Source organism: Mobula hypostoma, chromosome 2 (assembly GCF_963921235.1).
Source record: "Mobula hypostoma chromosome 2, sMobHyp1.1, whole genome shotgun sequence".
In the NCBI taxonomy this organism is placed as follows: Eukaryota; Metazoa; Chordata; class Chondrichthyes; order Myliobatiformes; family Myliobatidae; genus Mobula; species Mobula hypostoma.
In genome coordinates this window covers 232020063-232045343 of record NC_086098.1, presented here as the reverse complement: position 1 = coordinate 232045343, position 25281 = coordinate 232020063, and the positions used below count along the sequence as shown (strand labels likewise).

The following is a 25281-nucleotide window of genomic DNA, read 5'->3' as shown; positions in this document are numbered from 1 at the left end:
TGGGAACCTCTGACTGCAATAGTGAGATTTTGAACATGTCCTTGAACACTCTCACCAATGGTTGGCACAGGTTTTCAATGCCCAACCAGGTACACCATCTTGATGACTTGTGAGAGTTCACTCTCTTGAAAGGCGTTCTGACATTGGTTTCCGAGAGAGAGATCACAAAGTCAGCAAATGTCGCAGGTTTATTTTTATTCTCTCTTTCAAAGCATGCATAAAGGGCATTGAGCTCATCTAACAGTAAAGCGTCACAGCCATTCATAATGTTATGTTTCACTTTGTAGGAAGTAATGGCCTGCAAACACTGCCAGTATTTTTGTTCTTAAAATAACCTTCTGTATGTTGTACCTGGACTTCTTGTATTGTTCTGTATTGCTGGTCTTCAATGCCATAGATCTAGCCATCAGCAGACTACAAATCTCTTGTTTGTCCTTGGCTTTTGGTTTGGGTCTGTTCTGGAAGGCACACACTCATCAGATCTTGATGAAGTCTATGACAACTGTTGGCGTATTAATTCAGACTCAAAGATGGATCCCTGAATTACGTCTGGTCCACTGACTCAAAATAGTCCTGTACGCGCTCCTTCACCTCCCTTGACCATAAAGTATCTTCTTATTCTTTACTACTGGTGCTGCAGTATTTAGACTTTGCTTAAATGCCAGGAGATGAAGTACACCAAGGTGTTCAGACTTTCCAATGTGAGGGCATGGAATGGCACATTAAGTACTCTTGGTTGTAGTGTAACAGTGGTAAAATGTGCTGGCTTCTCTGGTTCCACATGTGATACATTCAGAGACTTCTTCAAGCCAGCCTGGTTGAAATCCCCCTCAATGATCAGGAAGGCATCAAAGTGTGTTGTTTCATGACTGCTGATCATGGTGCTCAGCTTTTCTGGTATCTGCTTGACGTTAACCAGGGTGGAATAAACACCACGAACAGGATGATGGCAGAAAACTCCCTCGGCAGATAAAATGGACAACACTTGAACATCCAGTGTACCAGGTGGGGTGAGCAGGATTGAGACAGAACTGCCACAACTGTGCACCATGATGATTTAACCATGAAGCATTCTCCACCTCTCTGCCTTTTAAAGGCTGAGCTGTCCTGTCTTTGTGGTGTATGATGAACCCCTCAGTCTGCAGTGCTGCTTCCAAAATGGTGGGGGTGAGCCATGTTTCCATGAAGCAAAGGATGCCGCAGTCCCTGATGTTCTTCTGGTACTGCAATCTTGCTTTGAGGTCTTCAATTTTATCTTCTAGAGACCATACATTCACCAGCACGATAGTAGGGAGTGCGAGTCTCAGGGCTCTGTGTTTCAATGGTACCTTCAGACTGGCTCACCTTCCATGCTTCCTTTTTCTTAAAGGAAAACTGAATCCATGACCAGAATCTGCCTATTTTGAGTGTGGATAGATTTTTTGAAAAACATTTTAAAAAGATGTTCTTCACTGAAGTGCCCATGGCTGTGACTGTGAATTTCAGCTGTGGTAGTCCTAAATGGGAATATTTGTTGATTTACATCAGAGCTACATGCAAGGAGTGGCCAATTGCTGGCACCATCTTAACCAACTTCTGTGTGAAGTGAAGAGGATCCAATACTTATGTCTTTGGTTGACAGATTCAGTGAGTTTGTCAAGATAAAGGAAAGCCAGGATTGTGAGAATAGAAAGGACAAAGGGGAGCACAGAAACTTCACATCAACGAAAGGGAGGTGGGAGGTGAGGGGCTGGGATACAAGACCATGGGATCAAAAGAAAACAAGAACAGGAGTAAGGCACTTGGACCCTTAAACCTGTCCTATCATTCAATATGGTCAGGGCCGATCTATGCTGGCCTTACCCCCTTTCTTATGCCTCTGCACCACATACGTATCCCCACATAACAGTGCACACATCTCTGTTCACTGCCGGTTCCCCTTAACCCTCAATTCCTAGATCTTTCAATTATTTATCAATCTCTGCCTTAACTATATTTAATTATCTGGCTAATCTGGCTCCACTGTTCTCAGGGTAGAGAGTTCCAGAAATCATCAGCCTCTGAGAGGAGAAATTTCTACACATGTTAGTTTAAAATGATTGGTTCTAGCTGTGTCCCCTTGCTCTAGATTCTCCCATTTGTGAACGTGTATCATCCTCTAACTCAACATGTCCCCCACACAACACATTGTCCACACCGCCTATACCTCCCAACACAATACAGTGTCCGCCCTACCTACACCTCTCCATTCGCTGCCAGGTCACATTAAAGCTGTCCACTGCCAGTTTATCTGCGGTGAGTGGGAAGTATGCAGGATTCATGGGTTCCAGCCCATTACAGGTTCTCTGTAAAGCACACTCTGCACCTGTCAATCAAGTACTACCAGTGTCTCGGAACGCCATGCAAACAATAAAAAAATCTGTGCACCCTGATACTGGGGTATGAATTGTTTCATATGCTGTAAGTTATTTTTCTTCTAAACTCGCCTTGGTGATGGTTCAGCGGACGTGTGAGATTCTCTAGAAATCCTGCTGATCCGTGGCATTGTGTGAACATTCTCTGACCACACAAAACAAACAGGTCCCAACATTTCAGCTTCTGAGATGTAGGTAATCAGTGTGCTTTTAGTGGCTAATCTTTCATTATATCTGATTAGTTGTATTAAATGCCTTTAAAATTAAGTGTTACAAATATTCCTTTTGTTCTTCAAGGATGATATTATGAAGATAATGAGCTTGAAGAAGATGGTCAGATCTTTTGTTATTGAAGAGTGAAGTGTGTGTCTTTAGCTCTGACCACATCAGTGCAGAAACAGCATGGTCTTGTAAGCTTCCTGGCCATTGAGGAATTCAATTCCACCAGGGTGTAAAAATCACACATAGATAATCATAGTCAAAGAGTCAAGAGTTAGACAGCATGAAGAAAGGACCATCAGCTAACTAAGATAACTATCCAAGCTAGTCTCATTTGCCAGCACTCTAAATCTTTCCTATCCATGTATCTATCCAACTGTCTGTAAAAGTTGTTTTGTTTTTTTACCAGTCTCTGCCACTTCTTCTGGCAGATGCTGGTCCAACCATGACCAAGAAAGTACACCTCAGAAGGCTACGGAAAATTCCACATATCTCCATTGACACTCATTATATTTTAATGATGCATCACACAGAAAACATTCTACCTTGAAGCATCATGACTTGATATAGCAACTGCTCTGTTCAAGTCTGCAAGAAGTTGCAGAGGTTGCGAACTGCGAACACAGCTCAGTCCAACTTTGTCTACGCATCTGGCTGCCTCCAAAACACAGCCGACATAATCAAAGAATTCTCCCATGTCATACATTCCCTCTTCTTCCCTCTTCCACCAGGCAGAAGATACAAAAGCTTGGAAAAAAGTACCACCAGGCTTAACGGTAATTTCTATCCTGCTGTTGTTAGAAATCTTTAATGGATATCTTATACAATAAACTGGACCCATTGTCTCACAGACTTGAACCACTTCATCATAGCTTTGTACATTATTGTGTACTTCCACTTTAGCTATGGCACTATATTCTGCATTCTCTTATTATTTTTTCTTTTGTACTACCTTGATAGTTTAATAATTTGTCAGGATGGCATGTAGAACAAAGACTTTCACTGAATCTCCGTGCGTATGACAATAATAACCATTTACTGACTAAACCAATGGTGCGAATGCAAATGTGGTGTAAGTTGCTCATGAACTGATCTGACAATTGATCCCATTTAGAATGACAATTGGAACAATGGTTTTGGTGAAATTTACCCTTTAAACTCGGAGCAAAGTCATACAATGATCTGGGAATGTAGAAGATCTGAGAATATTTTACGTGGATGGAAATCTTGTATTTCAGAAAAACAGGAAGCAAAATCAGCCATGGGAAAATATTAGTTTCATACACAGAAAATGTAATACAAAGTAATTTTGTGTCTTGTAGATTGGAATACCTTGAAAGCTAAATTGCATATTTATGATATATTAAAATGTTTTGTTATTTTTCACTCTAATTAAAAAATGATGAAGGGTGCAAAAGCATAATTGGAATTTTGCTGTGCTTTTTCCTTCCTAAGATTATGTGTGCTCATTTAGAACCATTCTGAATGGAATATGAAGGAGAGCAGAAGTTTACAATCTGAAATGTGGAGCGTGATTCTCAGTGGTCATTATATAAACCTGGGACTTGACATAACACTGAAGTTGGTATTCAAAATGTGTATTAACTATCAAAACATTTGTGAGTATTAATGTGGAAATCAATGTAACAGTACTGCCGTGCCATAAGGCTACAGGAAGCCATTGGAGTAACACACTGTTGTTACAGCAGCAACAACTGCCTATGTCCCGTTGACCAAGGATCTCAAATGTTCAAATGAGAAAGACCACAGACTGCAGTGATGTGGGGAGTAGTGGTTGGAGAAGCTGCAGTCAACTTAGGTTTAGGGACGTGTTTTGAAACTGAGAGGGATTCTCACAGGGGAAATATGGAGAAACTGCTTCTGCTGCAGGGTGGGAGGTAATCAGAGGACATGTACTTGAGATGTGGCAATGGGGCTCAGTGATTAATGCTGCTACTGCATGGCTTCAAGGAACCAGGTTCAACTCTGACCTCAGGTGCTGTCCATGCAGAGTATGCACGTTCTCACTGTGACCATGTAGGTTACTCTTGGTGTTCTGGTTCCCTTCTGCATTTCAAAGCTGTGGGTTGGTAGGTTGATTCGCTGCTGACAATTGTGTGTAGGTAAAGAGTAAAATCTGAGGAACACTGGAAGAACAAAGTGGATGTGTAAACGGTTGGTGTTAATGGACAGTTGGTTAGATGGATCAGTGTACGGTTGTGGTAAGTGGGTGGTTGCCAGACTGGTTTAATGTAGGCTTACTGCAAATGGGTGGTTGATGGTTTGAGGACCTGCTCCTGTGCTCTATGACTTTATTAATTTATGATAGGACAGGTTGGGGTTGGAAATAAAGAGGTTTTTTTTTGAGTGGTGTGTCTTTGATTTGGATGCATTACCTGAAAGTCTGGTTGTCTCAGGGTTTGTACCTGCTGCTGAGAGGTGTCTTTAATATCAGAGCAACCAGAAAAATAAGAGCAATAGGAGGCCAATCAGCCCCACAGGTTTGGTCCAACACTCAACACCATGGTGGTTGGTGATCTCTTCAATGCCCTGCCCACTTCTCCCTTGGGACTGAATAATATACCTACAGGCCAGCCCTGATTCAATAATACTCTGTTTATGGACACCTAAACACATAAACAAACTCCTATAACATTAAATTCAAGAGTCTGACATACATACAGTACTGTACTATTATGTATTTTACTAGTTACATCCTCTAAGTTATTGTGGCAAGCTTTTGGTCCATAATGACAGATGAGGAAGCTTGTTGAACTCAACAACCATTTTATTGTGATAAACACAAAACAGACTGGGCACCATGTCCCGGAGAGTGAGCCCAATCAATCTCAAACAGACGGGGAAGGTGATCATCACACACCCTGGTTACAGTTAGGGTGTCCCACAAATACACAAGCGAATAACTACATAACCCAAGCTAAAATGTAACTATAAATGAACTGGAACTTCCCACCATAATCCCACAAATGCATTTTAACACAAGAACAATAAACAGTACTGGTCATTAGAAATGCAGGGTTGGGCTGTTGACCATGCCCCTCCCCCTAAAACATCACAATATTCTACTTAGCCTGTGCCCAATAAGATAAGACTGCTACTGTCTACCTTAGAGCCATGATACTTGGATCTCTCATGACGTAATCAGGTTATAGGCATAGGCTATAAGCCCTGCCCACAAATGTCCACTGAAAATTGGACAGACAGCAAAACCATACTTCCAGATTTGGTATCTGTCAAGCTTTTTAAATGATTCAGAATGTTCTTGACATTCAGAAACATGTAAAATCTAATCAAATGAATGCATTTATTTATTTGTTTGTTTGTCTGTTTGATTATTAAAAGCCTGATATTTCTTCTAAACTACAGTAAGGAAAATAATTAAAAACCTGTAATTCTCCCTATTTCATCATTCAACTGTAAAATTTCCATTGTTAGGAAGATGCTCACAGGTCCCACATCAGGACCAACTTGTCACAGAAGAGCAATGCCTGATTGCCAAAGCGCCAGAAGTTGCAGTCAGTTCCAGCTCCACTGTTGTGATCTTCACAGAAGCTCAGCAGCGGATCCCATGCTGGGAAATCACCGGCAGCCCTCCTCTGCATGCTGCAGAGTCCCAGAGAGGTTGACATTTAGGTGCGGAAATGTCAGCAATACCCAGCAACGCTGTTAACATTGGCTTTCAAAAGCTGTGATCATTGACTTGAAGCAAATACTCAAAAGCATTACAGGGTTATGGGAAGAAGCAGGACGTGACCATAGGACCATACAATGTAGTTCAAAGTAAATTTATATAGGAGCAATCTAATATAGAAACAGAATTAGGTGGCATCCTGGATGCTGCCTGGCTTGCTGAGTTCCTCCAGCGTTTTGTTGGAGTTCCAGCATCTGCAGATTTCCTCTTGTTTGTAGAAGCAGAATTAGGTTATTTGGCCAATCAGGTCTGCTCAATGGCTGTTTTTTTTTTAACATCTTCTCCTAACTTCTGCCCATAACCTTTAACTCCCTTACCTATCAAAAAAACTCTCAATCTCTGTCTTACAGTAAATGCAGCCAATGTACTGGTCTCCACAACCATCTGTGGCAATACATTTCAAAAATTCACTACCAGTAGACTGAAGAAACTTATCACTTCAGTTTTAAATGGATGTCCCTTTACTGAGGCTGTGCCCTCTGATCCTAGACTCTCCCACTTATGTAAACATCCTCTCCATTCTATCCTGGCCTTATAATATTCCATAAGTTTCAATGAGATTCCCTCCTTATTCTTCTGAAGTCCATTGAGTACAGGTTCAGAGCCATCAAATGCTCCTATAACATTGTCATCCATGGGATCATTCTTTGTACCTTCTCTGGATCATCTTCAGGATTAGCACATCTTCAGGGCAAAGACTACAGGAAGAGAAGGAGTGGAATGGAAGAGAACTTAGGAAAGAAAAAAAGGAGGTGAAAGAGTATTGGGAAGAAGAATCAAAGGAGCATATAAGGGACTAGAAAATTTAACCAGTGCAAGAGAGTGGAGGATGTAATCCTTCAGCGAGATTTCATTCATAGAAGAGGAGATGATGTTTCTGCAGTAGTAAAGATGTCAAGTGTGAAATATTGGAAGAAATAGTAACAATAAAGAGGATGTATTAAAGTGGTTAGCAATGTTAAAAGCAGATAAATCTATAAGCCCAGAGGACATACATCCCAGGCTCTCAGATCAAGTAAAGAAGGAACTTATTCAGTATACTATATAATAGAACTACTATATAGACATCTGCAGCATAGTAAATTTTAAATTGTCCCATTCAAGCTTAAAGATTTAATCACTGTGCAGGGTTTCTTGCTCGTATGAGATAATGTCTTTCCTGATAAGGAGAGGCGGGGGGTGGGGGGGGGTGGAGTCACTCTGCTCGGCCGGTGAGACTTGTGACTGTGAAACAACCTAATGTACTGGGCCCTCCCCCATGGTGGTTATAGGAGTTGACTCAGGGACTGTAGGAAGTGGTTCTGAAAGCTCTGGACACTTTTCTTCTCTAACAGTTGACTCTGCTTTCCTCGACTGATCAATGTGTCTTCTCCAGATGACATCAGATGCCATCTCCACTGTGTAGGAGAGTGGTCCAGTTCTGTCCTTAATCTTTCCAAGTACCCACTTTTGATCATTTTTGTAGTCTCTTGCCAAGACTGCTTGTCCAGGAGTGAAACATCGAACCCCCTTGTTTGAGGAGCCCTCAATTTGTCTCAAATATTTGTCCTGCATACTCCTGCAACTGGGTTTGAGGAGATCCAAGCGTGAGCTCAAGGGAGAACCCAGGAACAGCGAAGCTGCTGGGTTGTTGGTTGTAAAGTATGCTGCATTGTGATATGAAAAGAGGCAATTAGTGAGCTTCAAATTCAGTGTATTGGGTTCTGCTAACACTGCTCACAGTGCGTTCTTCAGTCTCTGGACATGACTTTCCACCAAGCCACTTGTAGCTGGGTGGAACGGAGCCGAAGGAATATATCTTATTCCATTAATTTTCAGGAATGACTGAAACTGTTCTGCAACAAACTGTGGTCAATTGTCGCTAACTAAGTGTTCTGGAACACCAGTCCTTGTGAAGAGGCTTCTCAACACATCAACAGTGTGTGAGGCTGTAGTGGAGGCCATTGGGAACACTTCTGGCCACTTTGTAGCTGCATCTACTAATAACAATAAATGGTCTGGCAATATCCACATGAATTCTCTGCTAAGGCAATGCAAGCCACTCTTAGGGATGGAGAAGTGCTGCTTTTGGCATCTTCTGGACATCTTGGCATTCCAAATAGTGCATGGCAAACTATTCGATCCACTGATATGTCCCAGGCCACTCGACAAAGCCTTAAGCCAACGCTTTCATTTTGACCATGCCTAGATGATTGGTATGTAGTGCCTCCAACACTTTAGCTCTCAGCTTGGAAGGTAAAACAACTCTCAATCCCGCACATAAAGCAACCCCCGTAAAGGGCAAGTTCATCCCGGTGCTGGTAAAAAAAATGGGGGAAATAGAATTTCTGTTGAAAGTTTCAGCCATTTTGTGTTGACCTGAGACAGTGTGGGATCTTTTCTGGTTTGCCTTTGGATAATTTCTGCCATAATATGGAGCCTTTGGATTTGCATTCGGGAGGATACATCAAGGAGAGTGTCCTCGGTTGTAAATTTTCCAGGTATTTGCATTTCCAAGGGTAAACAGGGCAATCCATCAGCGACTGCATGATTAGTTGTCCTCTTGAATTTGATCTTGTAATTTTGTCATCCAAGTAACTGAGCCCATCTCTGCATTCGTGCCACTGCTGCTGTTAGTAGAACACCAGTTTGTGGGTTGAAAATGGACACTAGTGGTTGATGATCAGTAACGAGAGTAAGCTCACTCCCATGCAAGTACTGGTTGAAATGTTTTACACCAGAAAACAGACTCAAGACCTCTCCATCAATCAGCATGTAATTTTTCTCTGCAGCGGTAATAACGTGACATGAGTGCACCTATACAATAAGGTGAGGTGCCACAGACAAGTTTCACTGGATGACGTGGATCATAATGTGTGAGAACAGTGGCTGCATCAGCATTTCGTTTGACTTTTGGAAAACCATCTCACGCTGCTTTGTTCATTGCCATTTCTTCCCAATCTGTAGTAATGAGTTCAAAGGGTGGAGAAAAGTAGCCAGTTTGGCAGGAACCTGTTATAATGATTGAAAAATCCTCAGATTTTCTCACCTCACTTACATAAATCTTATGCATCACTGGTGTGACCACAGCAAGTGATGTTTGGTTTAAAGAATTCATACTTGTTGCGTCATGCCCTGAGTCTAAACTTCTAATCTTTTTAATACTGGCTTCAGATTTTGAAGATGTTCCTTTTTATCCTTACCGGTAACAATGATCAATGGCACTGATTTCCTGGGCAACCTTGCAGTACCTGGTCCTTGGCTTTCTGCCTGAGTGTTGGTGCAGATACTATTCCAAAAATAAGCCTGTTGTAGTGATAAAGCCCTTAGTGAGTGTTTATGATGAGAAACACTTTGAACTCTTCTTCCATCTCCATCTGTGAGGAGACCTCAGCTAAATCCACTTTGTTGAAATGTTTCCTTCCAGAAAAGTTTGTAAAGATATCTGCCATCTTGGGCAGAGGGTATTGATCTAGGTTCAGTACTGGGTTGATGGTGACCTTAAGATCACCACAGATCCTGAAAGACCCATTCTTCATGGCTATTGGGACGACTGGCATTGCCAACTCAAACTTGGAAAGAGTTCCTTCAGCCTTCATGTGATCTAGCTCGCTGCCTAATTTATCACAGCTGGTATAAGGAACAAGATGGGCTTTGCAAAGCTGAGGTGTTGCATTTTCATTTGCCATTATTCTACCCTTGATATGTTTGAGTTTTCCAGTTCCCTCCTGGAATACTGCTGTGATATCATCCAGTACTTTTCTTCATTTGCATTTAGTTGACTCTTTTGCAGAGGATGTGACATGCAAATGGTGGATGGATCTCCTATCAAGTTGTAGCAGTCTCCTCCAATCATAGCCCCAAAATGCTGGTCCTCCTGTTATCACCACAGACTAGTGTAGCTTGTTGGTTGTTGTATTTATCTGTTGTGAATGTCATTCCCACAGGAGTGATCTTTTCTCCAGTGTAAGTTCTTAGTTAGATATCTGCAGGCTTCAGTTCAGTATCTTTGAAATGCCATTCAAACTCATCTTGAGGCATGACTGTAACAGCTGAACCAGTGTCCAATTCCAAATTAATTAATTTGCTTTTCACTTCTGCTTATCTCTTGTTAGTTTTCACAGTGTAAATCTCGAGGCTACTCAGTCCTGTGCCACTCACATCACGATCAGATTTCTCATGAAGAGTATGCAGATTAATGTTCTTTTTATTTTTTACTCTTCCCTGTGCAGTCCATTATTTTTTGTCTACCCAACATGCTCATTGTATGTATCCTACTTTGTTGCCTTTTCAAAGTTGCTGGTGAACGCAGCAGGCCAAGCAGCATCTATAGGAAGAGGCGCAGTCGACGTTTCAGGCCGAGACCTCGGCCTGAAACGTCGACTGCGCCTCTTCCTATAGATGCTGCTTGGCCTGCTGCGTTCACCAGCAACTTTGATGTGTGTTGCTTGAATTTCCAGCATCTGCAGAATTCCTGTTGTTTGTTGCCTTTTCTCCAGGTTTCTGCATTGGTGTTGTTTATGTGAGCCCCTGCCACAATGGTAATACAATTTGTTTGGCCAGGCAGGCTTCTGCTTAGACTAGCTTTCATTCCTAACTGCAAGTCAATTATGTCTCTGGCTGCTGTTTCTATTGACACAGTGATTTCTAGTGCTCTTTTAAATGTGTGTTGTGCTTCAGTTAGGAGCTGATTTGGAATGCTTTCTTGTAAGATTCCACAAACTAAACAATCTCTCAGTGCATCATTAAGCACATCACTGAACTGATAATGCTCGAGCAATTTCTTCGATTTTGATACGTCAGCTGAAATGGACACCCGTTCCTTTTGATTCCACTTAGGAATCCTAATTTCATCGATCTTCTGCCATTTTAAAAACTCAGAAATCTCTCTCCCCTTCCAAGGAAAAGCACGCTGCACTTTTTATAAACTCGAACTTCTTTCTCCCCGCCAAAGAAAAAAATGCTACATTTTTTAAAAACTCGAATATATCTCTCTCCCCTTCTGAAGAGAAAGTGCTGCACTAAATATGTACCTGTAGGTACTTAACTCAAGTTTGTTTTTAAACTTCCTTGTCACCACTGTTATCTTTAGTAACTCCAGAACCCAATTCATCAAAAAACATGGGAATCTTGATCGATTAGTGTTTTCTTTAGTGAGACGCTCATATACCATGCGGTGGCGTAATGACATATGCCATTCTCGAACTTCTTACATATAACCCATAATGAATTGTTAAACAAAGAATGCTTAATAAAAGAATATGTTTACAGTATTACTCAAATATTACTGAAATATTGAAAACACTACCATGGTAAGATGGAAGGTTGCTGAGATCAATGTACTTAATGTGTTCCTTGGATCTAAGCAACACTTTTGATATGATCTGACACAGCCGGCTGAGGAGACTAGTAAAGACCAAATTTACCTGAGTGCCCAGAACAATAGAACAGGGATGATGGGTGTTTTTGTGATTCAAAGGCTCTTATACAGGGTATATGGTAATTTATTTTTGTTGTATGTTAATGCTATACTTAAATGTAAAAGACCAAATTCAAAGTAAATTTCTTATCAAACTTTATATACTACCCTGAGATTCATTTTCTTCCTGGCATTCACAATAGTACAAAGAAATACAATAGAATCAATGAAAAAATAGCACACAAATAAAAGCTGACAATAAATCAGTGTGCAAAAGATGATAAGCAGAGTAAATATGAAAATGTCCACAGTTCATAAATAATACTGAGAACATGAGATGTAAAGTCCTTGAAAGTGAGACCATAGGTTGTGTTCAGTGATGAGGTGAGTGAAGTTATCCATGCTGGTTCATGAGCCTATGGTTAACTGTACCTGAAGCTGATGGTGTGAGATCTAAGTCTCCTCTACCTCCTTCCCTGATAGCAGTAGTGAGAAGAGACCATGGCTTGGATAGTGTGGACCTTAATGATGGATGCTGCTTTCCTCCGAAGCATTCCTTATTGATGTGCTCAATAATAGGGATGGCTTTCCCTGTGATGGACTGTGCTGTATCCAGTAAATTTTGAAGGCTTTTTCGTTCAAGGCTATTTGTGTTTCCATAACAGATGCAACCAGTCAGTACTCTCTACACTGTGCATCTATAGACATTTATCAATGTTTTAGATTAATATTCTCCAAGACCTTGGAATCAATACCTCCTTGTGCAATTGGATCATCAATTTCCTCACTTGCAGAGCACAGTCAGTTCAGATTGGCAACAACATCTCGTCCACGATCTCCATCAGCACAGGTGCACCGCTAGGCTGAGTGTTTGGCACCCTGCTTTACTTGCTTTATGCTTATGACTGTATGGCTAAGCACAGCTCCAATGCCATGTCCAAGTTTGCTGATGATACTGTCGTAAGCCGAATCAAAGGTGGTGATGAATCTGACCGAATGGTGCATTAACTACAACCTCTTAAACAATTTCAGCAAGACCAAGCAGCTGATTATTGACTTCAGGAGAAGAATACCAATGGTTCATGAGTCAGTCGTCATCGGAGGATCAGAAGTGGAGAGGGTCAGCAAATTTAAATTCCCTGGTGTTATTATTTTGGAGCATCTGTCCTAGAGAGCACAAAAGCGCAATTACGAAGAAAGCATAGCAGAACCTCTACCTCCTCAGGACTGTGCGGATATTCAGCATGACATCTAAAACTTTGTGACAAACTTCTATAGATGAATAGTGGATTGTATATTGACTGGCTGCATCACAACCTGGTATGGAAACACCAATTCCCTTGAATGGAAAATCCTACAATAACTAGTGAATATGGCTCAGTTCAGCACTGGCAATGCCCTCACATCTTTGAGAATATCTACATGAAAGGCTGACACAGGAAAGCAGCATCCGTCATTGGGGATCCCCACCAACTAGGACATGTTCTCTTCTCACTGCTGCCAATAGGAAGAAGGTACAGGAGCCACAGGACTCACACCACCAGGTTCATGAATAGTTATTGCGATTAACCATCAGGCTCTTGAATCAAAGGTGATAGCTTCACTTGCCCCGTCATTGAAATGTTCCCACAACCAAAGGAGTCACTTTCAAGGACTTTTCACCTCATGTTCTCAATATTTATTGTATATTTATTTATTGTTATTATTTCTTTATTTTTATATTTGCAGTTTGCTGTCTTCTGCACTCTGGTTGAGTGTTGAAGTTGGGTAGTCTTTCATTGATTTTGTTATCATTATTTTTGTATAGATTTATTGAGTATGCCCACATGAATCTCAGAGTTGCATATGGTGCATATATATACTTTGATGATAAATTTACTTTGAACTTTGACCTTTGACATGCTGAATCTGTGCAAACTTCTAAGAAAGTAGAAGTGCTGCCATCCTTATTTTGTCTGCAAGAGCTAGTCCCAGATCCCTGCATTTGACCCATATGTACCTCAACCTTTCCTATCCTTGAAGTTGCCTGAATGGGTGATGAAGGGATAGAATGCATGGGATTTTTATTTACTTAGAGAAATAGAGAAATACAGCATAAAAACAGGTTATTCTGTCATCTAGTCAATGCTGAAACCATTTAAACTACCTACTCCCATCAACTTGCACCAGGATTAGAGCCTTCTATCTACTTACTGTTTATGTCCCTATCCAAGCTTCTCCTAAACATTGAAATCGAGCTTGTGTGCAGCTCATTCCACACTCTCACAACTGTCGGAGTGAAAAAGTTTTCCTTCATGTTCACCTTAAACTTCTCACCTTTCACCCTTAACCCAAGACCTCTGGCTGTAGTCCCACCCAGCCTCAGTGGAAAAAAGCCTGCTTGGCTGATTGGATCCAAATTTGGCTTGCACATGGAAGACAGTGGATAGGTTTTATTCTGGATAGAGGTCTGTGACTAGTCAGGGACTTCAGGGACCATTGTTGTGCTGGGACCTCTGTCACCTGTCATATATACTATATATATATTTGTTTGCAGACAACTCAAAGGTTGGTGTTATTGCGAAACGCACAGAAAATTGCCAAATGATACAGTAGTGCATAGGTCAGTTGAAGCATGTGCAGAGATGTGGCTGATGTGAACTGCTGCACTTTGGGGCATCCAAAATAAAGGGAAAGTACATAATTAATGGCAGGATCCTTAACATCATTGATGAACAGATGAATATTGGGTCCTGGTACATGACTCCCTAAAAGTAGCTGCACAGGCTGATAGGCTGGTAAAGAAGTCAAGACACTGTGTTCAAGAACTAAGAAGTTATGTTCCAGCTTTATAAAACTATGTTAGGGCCTCATTTTACAGTATTGCATTAATTTCTGGTCAGCTCATTATAGGAAGAATGTGGAGGCATAGGATGGGGTACAGAGGAGGTTTACCAGGATGATGCCTGTTTTGGAGGACATGTGCTGTAAGAGAAGTTGGGCAAGCTGGATTTGTTTTCTTGAAAGCATTGGATGCTGAGGGGAGATTTGATGGAAGTTTATAATATTATGTGAGTCATAGACAGAACAGATAAACAGTGCCTTTTAACCAGGACTGAAATATAGAGTACTAAATAATAATAATATCTATGGAAACAAGAGGAGTTCTGCAGATGCTGGAAGTTCAAGCAACACACATCAAAGTTGCTGGTGAACGCAGCAGGCCAGGCAGCATTTCTAGGAAGAGGCACAGCCGATGTTTCAGGCCGAGACCCTTCGTCAGGACTCGGCCTGAAACGTCGACTGTACCTCTTCCTAGAGATGCTGCCTGGTGTGCTGTGTTCACCAGCAACTTTGTTAATGTTTATGGAGCACTTTTCATACAAACGTTGGAGCTCAAAGTGCTTTACAATGGGATAAAGTGCAAAGATAAAAATAAAAGACAAAAATACTTTGGTTAAAAGTAAGGTTAAGGTTTTGAGCTGGCATTTAAAAGTGTCAACTGAATCTGCATCCCTTATAGTTTTAAGTATTGAGTTTCACAGCTTCAGATCATAATTCAAAGAGGGAGATTGTCTCAGTTTAAGAGACAGGCGGAAAAAGACCTGAGAGCTCGAGCGGGATTACAAATTGAAAGCGATTCTGTGATGTACTCCAGTCCCAAACCATTGAGAGCTTTAAAAACAAGTAAGAAAACTTTAAAATCCAAAGATACAGGAAGCCAGTACAGAGTAGTTAGGATGGGGATGATATGCTCCCTCATGCTGGTTTTAGTTAAAAATCCAGCAGCACAGTTCTGAATGAGTTGAAATTTGTCAATAGATTGCTTTGGAAGGCCCATAAAACGTATATTACAGTAATCTAGTCTATTCAACATAAAGGTTTGAATTAGTTTTCAGCATCATTACGTGTCAGAAATGGATGTACCTTTGCAATATTTCTTAAGTGTAGCAGTGCTGCTCTGCTCACTTTCTTTATGCGGGATTTAACGCTCAAATCTGAATCATGGATTACATTCTGGCTTGTTACTTCTGATTTTACAAGGGGAGCCAAATTCCAAAGTTTGTCAATAAGTTTATCTCTTTTGCTTTTGAGGCCAATCAAAAGTATTTCAGTTTTGTCTTCTTTAGTTTTAGTAAGGTATTGCTCATCCATTTGTTGAGTACAGCCATACCAGAAGTCAGAGAAGATAGGGTGTTACCATTACCATCAGACTCAACCGAGATATTCAATTGTTTTTCATCTGCATAACTGCAGAAATCAAGCTTATGCTCTCTAGTGATGTCTTCCGAGGGGGACATGTGTGAGAGGCCTTGTACAGGGCATGTATTTAAGGTAAGAAGGAAAAAGTACAAAGGAGATATGCAAGACAATTTTTTTTATATCCAGATATTGGAGGGTGTCTGGAATGCACTGCCAGAGATAGTGGTAAAGGCAGATAGCATAGGAGCATCTACTAAATGTTCAGATACGCACATAAATGTGCAGAGAAGAGAGTGTTATGGTCCATATGCAAGGAAAAGGTGCTCGATTAATGAAGAGTCATTAGTTTATTTAGTTTGGCACAACATTGTATTCTATGATGGACCCACTCATCTCCCATGTTTTACATGTTTGGTGATTCACTGGTTCAGACTGCCAATGAGAGACTGCACAAAGTATTATTTTAAACTGTAGAAATCCAACCAAAATATGAAGCATTTGGAATCTTTACCCACCCCGTGCTTTATATTTCAATTCATGTTACAATACCTTAAATGTTTCAACAGTCTCTAAACATAGACTTTCATCACCTCGGGTGGTCGGAGGGAGGGTTGGGAGTGGAGAACCTGAAAGCTCTCGGTGAGAGTTTGTTTAATTAACAAGATAAATCCAATTTGCAAATTTAACTTCCATTGTTTTGTACTGTATGACACAAAGATTAAATCCGGGAAGGAGACAAAACCAATTCATGCAAACACGAAGCTTCCTCAAGTTCACATCGTTTTGTTAGTTTGTCCTGTGCAGGAGTTTCCGTGTGCAAATTTCTTCTGTAAATAATGATGACCATTCCTTGTCATGATCAATGGAATACTGTGTGTTCATGGCTTTACTTTCAACAGAGCACAAGATATCGAGAACAAATCAGAAGCCACAGAGCTCCACGTTATGCAACTTTGATAAAATCTGCATGTTTATGGTTATGAATTTAATCTCTGTATGGATGGTTTAAACAGATTCTCATTATAACACAAGCAGGGACCATATTCTCATTCTGCTCGCTACACTTGATATACCGTATGTTAACCTCATTCATGGAGCTGCTGTAAGAAGCAGTAAAATGTTGCCAAAAAAGGGTGCAAGATATTATTGAAGAGGAGGCTAAATATATATTTATCAATGTTTTGCAACCATTTTACTTGAAGTGAAGAGATAATGATAATAATTTCAAATGATACTTGAAAGCACAGTGTGTGAGAAGCCAAGTTAATTCGATTTATCATTGCCAATGAGCTGAAAGATACATTTCATTTGCTGAGTTACAATCATCTGCAAACACATACAGATGAGTCTATATTTCATGGCTGAAATGCAGCTGCACTGACAGCTTCCCGAGATACGTTTATGGGATTGAACATTAGTTTTATTTGTTGCTTGCCATTGCCAAATTCAGACTGAGCATCACCATAAATTGTAACTGGGCTAGGTGGGACATTTATCAGGTCTGTTTTGCTAATATTGACAGCCTTATCACAGTCCAGCTGGAACACGCACAATAGCCCAGTGAAATAGAAAATAGATTTTCCACATTGTTGAACAATTGCAGCTTAAGAAGTATTGCTTCTAACAGAAAATAATAAAACTACCTTTCAACTTTGTTTTTTTAGAAAATACAGCCGGAATTCTAACCCACAGGAATGGGTTTAACCGTCAAGAGCAAGACATCTATTTTCTCCCAATTCTTGTGGTTGACAGTGGGCCACCAGCCTTGAGCAGTACAGGAACCCTCACTGTTCGGGTGTGTGGGTGTGACAGCGATGGGACCATCCAGTCTTGCAGTGCTACCGCTTATGTTGTATCTACTGTTCTGAGTCCCGGGGCGCTTATAGCTCTGCTGGTTTGCATTCTTATACTCATAGGTAAGCAGATAAGACCATTCAATGACCTCAAAGAACTTGTGCTTTTGACTGTCATCCTAGCTTCAGGCTTGAGTTAAGGATGATATGCAGACCTAGCACTAGTTAATTTTTTTAAATCCTATCTTCAATGTTGATCTGTTGATAGAGATTGAGAAATGTTGTTCTTTCTTAATGCCAGCCCAGGCTGAGGGACTTTTCACTCAGCTCAGTTTTTAGAGGGTGGACTTCATCACAGTTAAATTCTTTGTAATTACTCATTGACGAGCTTCAGTTTTCAGTCTGATAGCAGAGAAGATACATAATTTGTTGGTACAAAAGCCATGACTAAACAATATTGCTGGGACACAAGAGAAGCAACATTCTCTGCACAAGGATCATGGCATTTATATAAACAATATATATTATGCAAAGATTTGGCAATCCATAAACCATTTACATTAATAAAAACACTTAAAAATTCCAAAACCAAAGCATGAAGTGCATGAGCTTTCTAGAAATTGACATTAAAATGTCTTCCAGGATATCAACAGAATAACTTCAAAAGATAGTCTGCAATGTCTACTGAAAACATTTGAGAGGGAAATTTATTTAAATATTCATAATAGTGGCTCATGCATATCTAAACCTTCATGAAACACCCAAACACACACTTCAAATATTCCTTTCTAAGAAAAGTACCCACCATCCCAAATTCAATGCCACAATATCAAATTTTAAGATTGCCCCTGGAATTAAAGATCTTGTCTTGAATTTTTTCTCAGAGTTCAATAGAAATCCTGTATGAAATCCTTGATTCATTTCAGTCTCAGTTTAAAGTAGTCCCTTTGATAGAGCTATATTAAAATGGTTAGCAAATTGCCGCACTTGCTGATGTACTTATCAGCATTCCAAAACTTGAAGTTTGGCAACTAAATTAAATGACAACTAATGCTAAATTCTGTAAAGAAGCTAGCTAACAGTAAATGGCAATGAGCAGAGGTGAAATAAGAGTCAAGATTATTCAATATCATTTCCAGCACACAAGTGTAAAGCAGAACAAAATAATTGTTACTCTGGATCTGATGCAGCACAAAAACAATGATAAAGAATACATTAATAAAAAAATCACAATGATTATAAATACATGAAGTAGCTTTTTTAATAGATTGTTGCATGTGCATAAAGTGATGCTAAGTACACAAGTATCTGTAAATAAACTGAATCTGACAGGAAGTGATAAAGTAGTGGTGGAGGGTTGGGTTAGTTAAACTCTATTCCAGGATCTAAAAGCGACCGCTGATTGTTATAATTGTCATGTTCTGAGTTATGCTTTTATTTTGTTGTGGTGATAGCTGGACTGGGATTACCCGAGTTTGAGGCAAGAGGCATCAGACGGGCAGGATGGATGGTCTATCGGAATCAGACTATTTCACTAATGTCTTGTCCTCCTGTGAAATTAACCAGAAATGTATATTCAAGTTGAAGTTGTGCCTTCAAACTGAAAGCAAATTTACTCCAAGAATATTATAGATTAAGCAGCTCTGACAGCTCATGGAATCAAAGAGGAACACAGTATAGAAACAGGCTCCTCAGCCCAGCATACTCACGTTCACCAAGGTACCCATCTCAGCATGTCCTATTTGTCCAGTTTTGGTCCATTTCCATGTAAACCTAGTGAACACTTTTCCAACACTTTACTGTGTAACGAATTCCAAGACTCTGCCACTTTTTGATCACCACTTGTGATCTTCATGGGTGAATGTCATGAATTAGATTTGACACTGCCAATTTATGAATCTAGGGATTTGTTGAGCTGTCTTTAAAATGTTGTTGTTGTTTAAAACGTTTAAAATGTTGTTGTTATACTGTGCCTGCCTCTAACACTTCATCTGGCAGCTCATTCCATATACCCACCACCCTCTGCATGAAGAAGTTGCCCCTCAGGACCTTTTTAAATCTCTCCCCTCTCACCTGTGCCCTTTAGATTTTGATTCTCTTTCCCTTGGACAAAGACTATGCATTCACCCTATCTAAGAGCCTCATAATTCTATATGCATTTATAATGTCACCCTTTAGTCTCCTACCCTCCAAGGAATCAAGTCCTAGCTTATCCAACCTCTCCCTTGAGTCCTGGAAACATTCTGGCAAATCTTTGCAGTCTTTCCAACTTAATGACATCTTTCCCATAATAGGGTAACCAACACCATAAGCAATACTGTACTGCAAGTACTGCCTAACTAATGTTTTGTAGAACTGCAGTATAACGTATCAAGTTCTGACTGATGAAAGCTAGTGTGCCAAGCACCCCCTTTGCCATCCCACCAACCTGTGATGCCACTTTCAGGGAACTGTGCTTACGCTCCTTGGTTGACTGGATTAAGCGTTATTGTTCCAGAAAGGAACTATTAATGTCACGTCTCCTCTTCTCTTTCAGTACTTGTCCTCCTCATCTTGACGCTGAAGAGACACCGAAAGGGACACATGGTCTCCGAGGATGAAGAAGATATGCGGGATAATGTAATTAAGTACAACGATGAAGGAGGAGGGGAGGAGGACACTGAGGCTTATGACATGACAACGCTGCGAAGCCTGTATGATTTCACAGAAGTCAAAACAGAAAGTATGACCCCCGAACTTCATTTGCTGCCCCAGTGGTTTCAAAATCCAGATGCGGATTTCTCCATTTTCAGGAGTTTTGTCTGTAAAAAGCTTGAAGAAGCTGATGCCGATCTCTCTGTTCCTCCATATGACTCTTTTCAAACATATGCGTATGAAGGCGCGTGTTCAGTGGCGCAGTCTCTCAGCTCCATCAACTCTCTGTCTTCTGACTCAGACCAGGACTATAACTACCTCAGTGACTGGGGACCTCGGTTTAGACAGCTTGCTGGACTTTACTCAGGAAATGAGGCAGATGATGGATCCTAGCATCTGGCAGCCTAACTCCCAGTTCTTTTGGCTCTCCTGGAAAAATAGTACAATCATTCCCAACAAAATACCACAGCTTAAATCTTAAAAGCTGGCGCTTGATCAATTAGGGAAGTCAAATAAAAAAGGTTCTTGTTTAAAACAATGTTCCATATCTGGAAATTAGCCATCCCTTTCAGTTACTATGGTTAAGCATTGACAATAAAGTAGTGATTGTTCCCACAATCTTCTGGCAATGCTCCCAGTGAAGCAATCATGACAAATCTCACTCTTTTGAAACATTAGCAAGGTTAGCAGCCACAGTGAAGTTAACAATTTAGTACTATGTGATTGTACAAATTTTTGTAACAGACCAACACACATCTGGGCAAGAAGTGACATTGCTGTTTACAACTTGCCATGAAAATCAATAGTGTGTGGTGGGGAGGTGCATCTCCAGTTTTTGAAATTTTATTTCTTATATTGGATGATTGAAAAATAATTTTGAAAAAATTCTTACAAAATGACAATGGTTTGTATCTCTTAGAAAAGCAGAAATGGACTACCGAATAGCTCAAAAACATTGCATCATAAATTGGCAGTGTCAAATCTAATTCATGACAATCACCCATGAAGATCACAAGTGGTGATCAAAAAGTGGCCGAGTCTTGGAATTCGTGGACTTGATTAGTACACAGAGTGGAAGCAATTCCAGCTACACAGCAATGTGTTGGAAAAGTATTCACTAAAACCAGTACGGAAAGAAAAGATTGTGTGTTTTATTGCCTTTGAGGGGGGAGAAATTAAATACTGAGGATATATTCAGGAGGGAAACACTTCCAGTGTATAGCCTTTCTTGGTTACTTTATTTTATTTAGTGTACAGCACAGAATAGGCCCTTCCAACCCTTCAGGCCATGCTACCTGAGCAACTCCAGAACCCCAATTAAACCGAACCTAAACATGGGACAAAATATAATGACCAATTAGCTTATCCGGTACATCTTTGGACTGTGGGAGGAAACCGGATCATCTGGGGAAAACTCATGCACTCCATGGGGCGTCTCCTTACAGAATGACGGAATTGAACTCTGAACTCCAGAATGCCCCGAGCTGTAATAGCGTCGCATTAACCGCTACACTATCATGGTGCCCTATTATCAGGTTGACAGATCTGCCCTGATGTTTATAAATTGAAACGGAGAATCCTGCTAGTTTGAGTTTGGAAGGAATTCATTTCTTCTTAATTTGCATTGAGCACACATTGTCCCACTGTAAACAATCTTCAATACTGGTTGAAGGGTATTGTCAGTAGAAATATAACTCATAATGATAGGAAAGAGGTAATCCAGGACAACAGGCTGGACCATATTTTCTCCATGACTTAGACTCCTGATGCTTTGTTTCTAAACCAGGATTGCATCATTGCTCAATCTGTTTTCCCACAAATACAGCAATAACTGCAGCTGTATCTACAAGATGTGAAGGTCATTCTTTTTTATTGCCAAGTGAATGAGTCAACTTATGTTTTTATTGCCTGGGGTTTGGAGATTGTTACTAGAGACTTGAGCATCATGTTCTGTGATTCTACCACTGTATCCTTGTGATAACAGCAATCCCGCGTTTCGGTAAAAATCTCAAAAAAAGAAGTGAATAACTTTTGAATTTGTACAGGTTGTTTCGATACCTGTTTTTTTTTCATCGCTGCACCCACGGTGAGCTTCATTTCATATGTGCATTTTTGGAGCTTCAGGTCCTGAGTAACTGTTGTGGCATTTGGATAGATGGAACTTCTGATCACCATGACATAGCTTCATCATTTTGGACTCTCAGATATATTTGTTGTTGTTTCTTTTTCCACTGTGGAAACGCATAGATGCAAGGAATCAGTATATTTGGCACAATCATCTTCACTTCCAGGACACCAACAGAGGGACAGAAGGACGAGGTGACAACAGGCTGGATCTGAGTTCCAACATTTTTAGCATCCCTCATTCTCAACCTTAATGCAACTTGAAGGTTTCCATTCCAGCCAGTTCTTCAGTGCTACCAATCCCATCAATTCTTGACAAGGCGGTCATCCTAAATCAATCCCTTCCTTCCAGGACCTTGGCATATCCAAAGCTTACTGTCAATAGCTCATGATGTTGCACCCTGTAAGATCCTTGAACTAAATAAAATTTCCATATAATCGTTTGAGTCAAAAGAAATCATAGTGGTGTTGAACAGAGTCAGACTTTCCCCAGTTAGGAGGCGATGCAGACACAGCTACCATCCTTCAAAATGAATGTCTGATGTTAAGAGAAAGAAATAAACTGAGCAATTCTGACAGCTTTGGCCCCAGACCACGAAGCATGACTTTTTATATTGAAAGTCGCTGTCATAAGGTCTAGTATCTGAAATGCAAATATCAGTGTCAGCTTTTCTTTTGCTGTAAACTATGACAGAATTGGTAATTTTTTTACACTCCCCCAGTAAAGTGGTGAAAGGTAATTATTTCTGGTGCTATGCTCAATATTTTAAAATGGGGTAATAGGAAATAAAAAAAAGCTTTCTATATTCATCTTTATGTGACTGGCAATGTTTCTTAACCTTGAAGCTGAACATTTAGAACAACAAGGACATTCCAGAATATTTTTGTAGTTATCAGCTCGATGGAAAATTGCATCTCATACAGAGAACATCTTGGTGCAGGAAGCCCAGCAAGGTTGGGGAATGGATGGAAGGAACAAGGAGCTGAAGCAATAGGTGCATGAGAGAACACTTGAATTTCAGAAAAGAAGGGAGGGAAACTCAGGAAATGGGGAATTTCAGAACATGGAAGGAAAACCAAAATGTGCTGAAAAACATAAAAGCCACCTCAGATAACATCATGTTAAAAAATGTAGTGTCTTTTGGTGGAATTTTGAGGTGCACAATTGCACTTGTCAGTCGTCCACATAGCAGTCCTTTTGCCATTTAATCTCTGAAGCATTTTGCCTCATCACAGTTCTCTCTCTCTGTTCCCTCCTCAGCTCCCTTTTCCTCTGCAAATGCTCGATCTGAAACTCCGATTCTGTTCTTCTCCCCACAGATGCTGCCTGGTTTACTTCATATTTCCATCATCTCTTGCTCGTGAGCCAGTTCCTCACCAGCTTGTGCTTTGGAGACATGAATGCAACCTCATAAAAAAAATCCCCAAGCTTTTGCTCAGTGAAGCCATACTAATGTGTTTTGGGGATTTATATAAGTATGCCTTGTCATATCGATTGCAGTATCAGAGAAAATATAAAGCAACATCAGGATTGAGATAAACATTGGGTTTTATTTTTGTGGACAAGTCAAAGGCTTGAGAATCTGTTAAGTTACGTGATTAGACTTATCTTTAGGCAGTTAACTTCCTTGCTAGATAATGTTCTCTTTAGTGGCAAAGATTAGATTTTAGGAGTATATATAATCAGTTTACAAGTCAGTCATGTGTGAAGCAATGGTTACAGGTCCAATATGCTTAAGGATCGTGACTTGAATTATCTGCTGCCTGTATTCAGTGAAGCCTCATGTTGTGAGGAAACAGCAGCCCTCTGTGTCTTGTCTGTGCATTTACAAAATACAATTCTCTGAGAAACAGAGCATCTCCTTAATATTTAAAATGCAGATGAAAAACCGCCAAAACAGATAGTGGAAAATTTTTTACAAAATATATTGTCATATTTTATTAATTAGACTACAAAATGGTCTCTGAAGATATGAGGGAATTGCATCTCAGAGAATATCTTTATATCTGAAATGACCAAACCTTTGTAAATATAATGGTGGCTCTAGTCCATTCCCATCAGGTCCAGGCCTTTAAGTGTGGCAACCATTTCTTTGTTTTCAGCTTCAAACCACTTGATTTCTGCAATTTGCTATCAATGGATTTAATGTTGGTAAGTGATGAACATCTTCAGGTGGTTGGAAAAGCAGCCCAGTGCAGAATGTTAGTAGTTTTAACTTCCAGCAGATTACAACACAAATTGAGTTGAGTGAGCTGGTTGCCATGTCTATCACGAGTAAAGTGTGTTCCGTGCCCTTCTGCTGAGTGAAGGGTTTAATATGCTAATTACAGCTGGATATCCATTCCGTTAGCTAAAAGAGACCATCAATCAAACATGGTTAGGCTATAAGCCCTGCATCAATAATATAGGTATTAGAAAATAGGGAAATCTCAGGCATTTAATAATAGATTTTTCAGTCAGTAAATACAATGCACTAGTCATCATGACTTTGAGTTCCAGCTTTTACACAGTTTTCTTTGGAGGGAGGGAGGTGATAAGGAGGATGGTGGGGGAATTATTCACAGATGTAGCATTTTAGATGGTTCAAGTCATTCAAGATGACCAGCTAATGGGAGGTTGATACAGACTCAACCTCATTAGCAGGATGCATGTGCTAATACCAAGTTCAAATCTATCCATGGTGCTCCAGGGTGACTTTGAGGATTAACCTACCAGCCTAAATAACAGATGGCTGGAGGGCTGGAACTGTAAGCAGACTGAATATATATCCTAACTGGCTTCATGAAATCTGACTAGAAAATTACCTAACCAAAATAATGCACTGG

At 40.3% G+C, this 25281-nt stretch overlaps 1 protein-coding gene across 1 annotated transcript in view; it reads left to right on the top strand.

Moving 5' to 3' along the window:
- Nucleotides 1–23213, top strand: part of LOC134342923 (cadherin-22-like) — a 1022768-nt gene extending 999555 nt beyond the window's left edge. The window contains exons 11-12 of the mRNA XM_063041624.1: nucleotides 17569–17820; nucleotides 20234–23213. Coding sequence (XP_062897694.1) covers nucleotides 17569–17820; nucleotides 20234–20724 — 743 coding nt within the window. The 3' untranslated portion in view covers nucleotides 20725–23213. The remainder of the gene's footprint in view (nucleotides 1–17568; nucleotides 17821–20233) is intronic.
- The last annotated feature ends 2068 nt before the right edge of the window (nucleotides 23214–25281 follow it).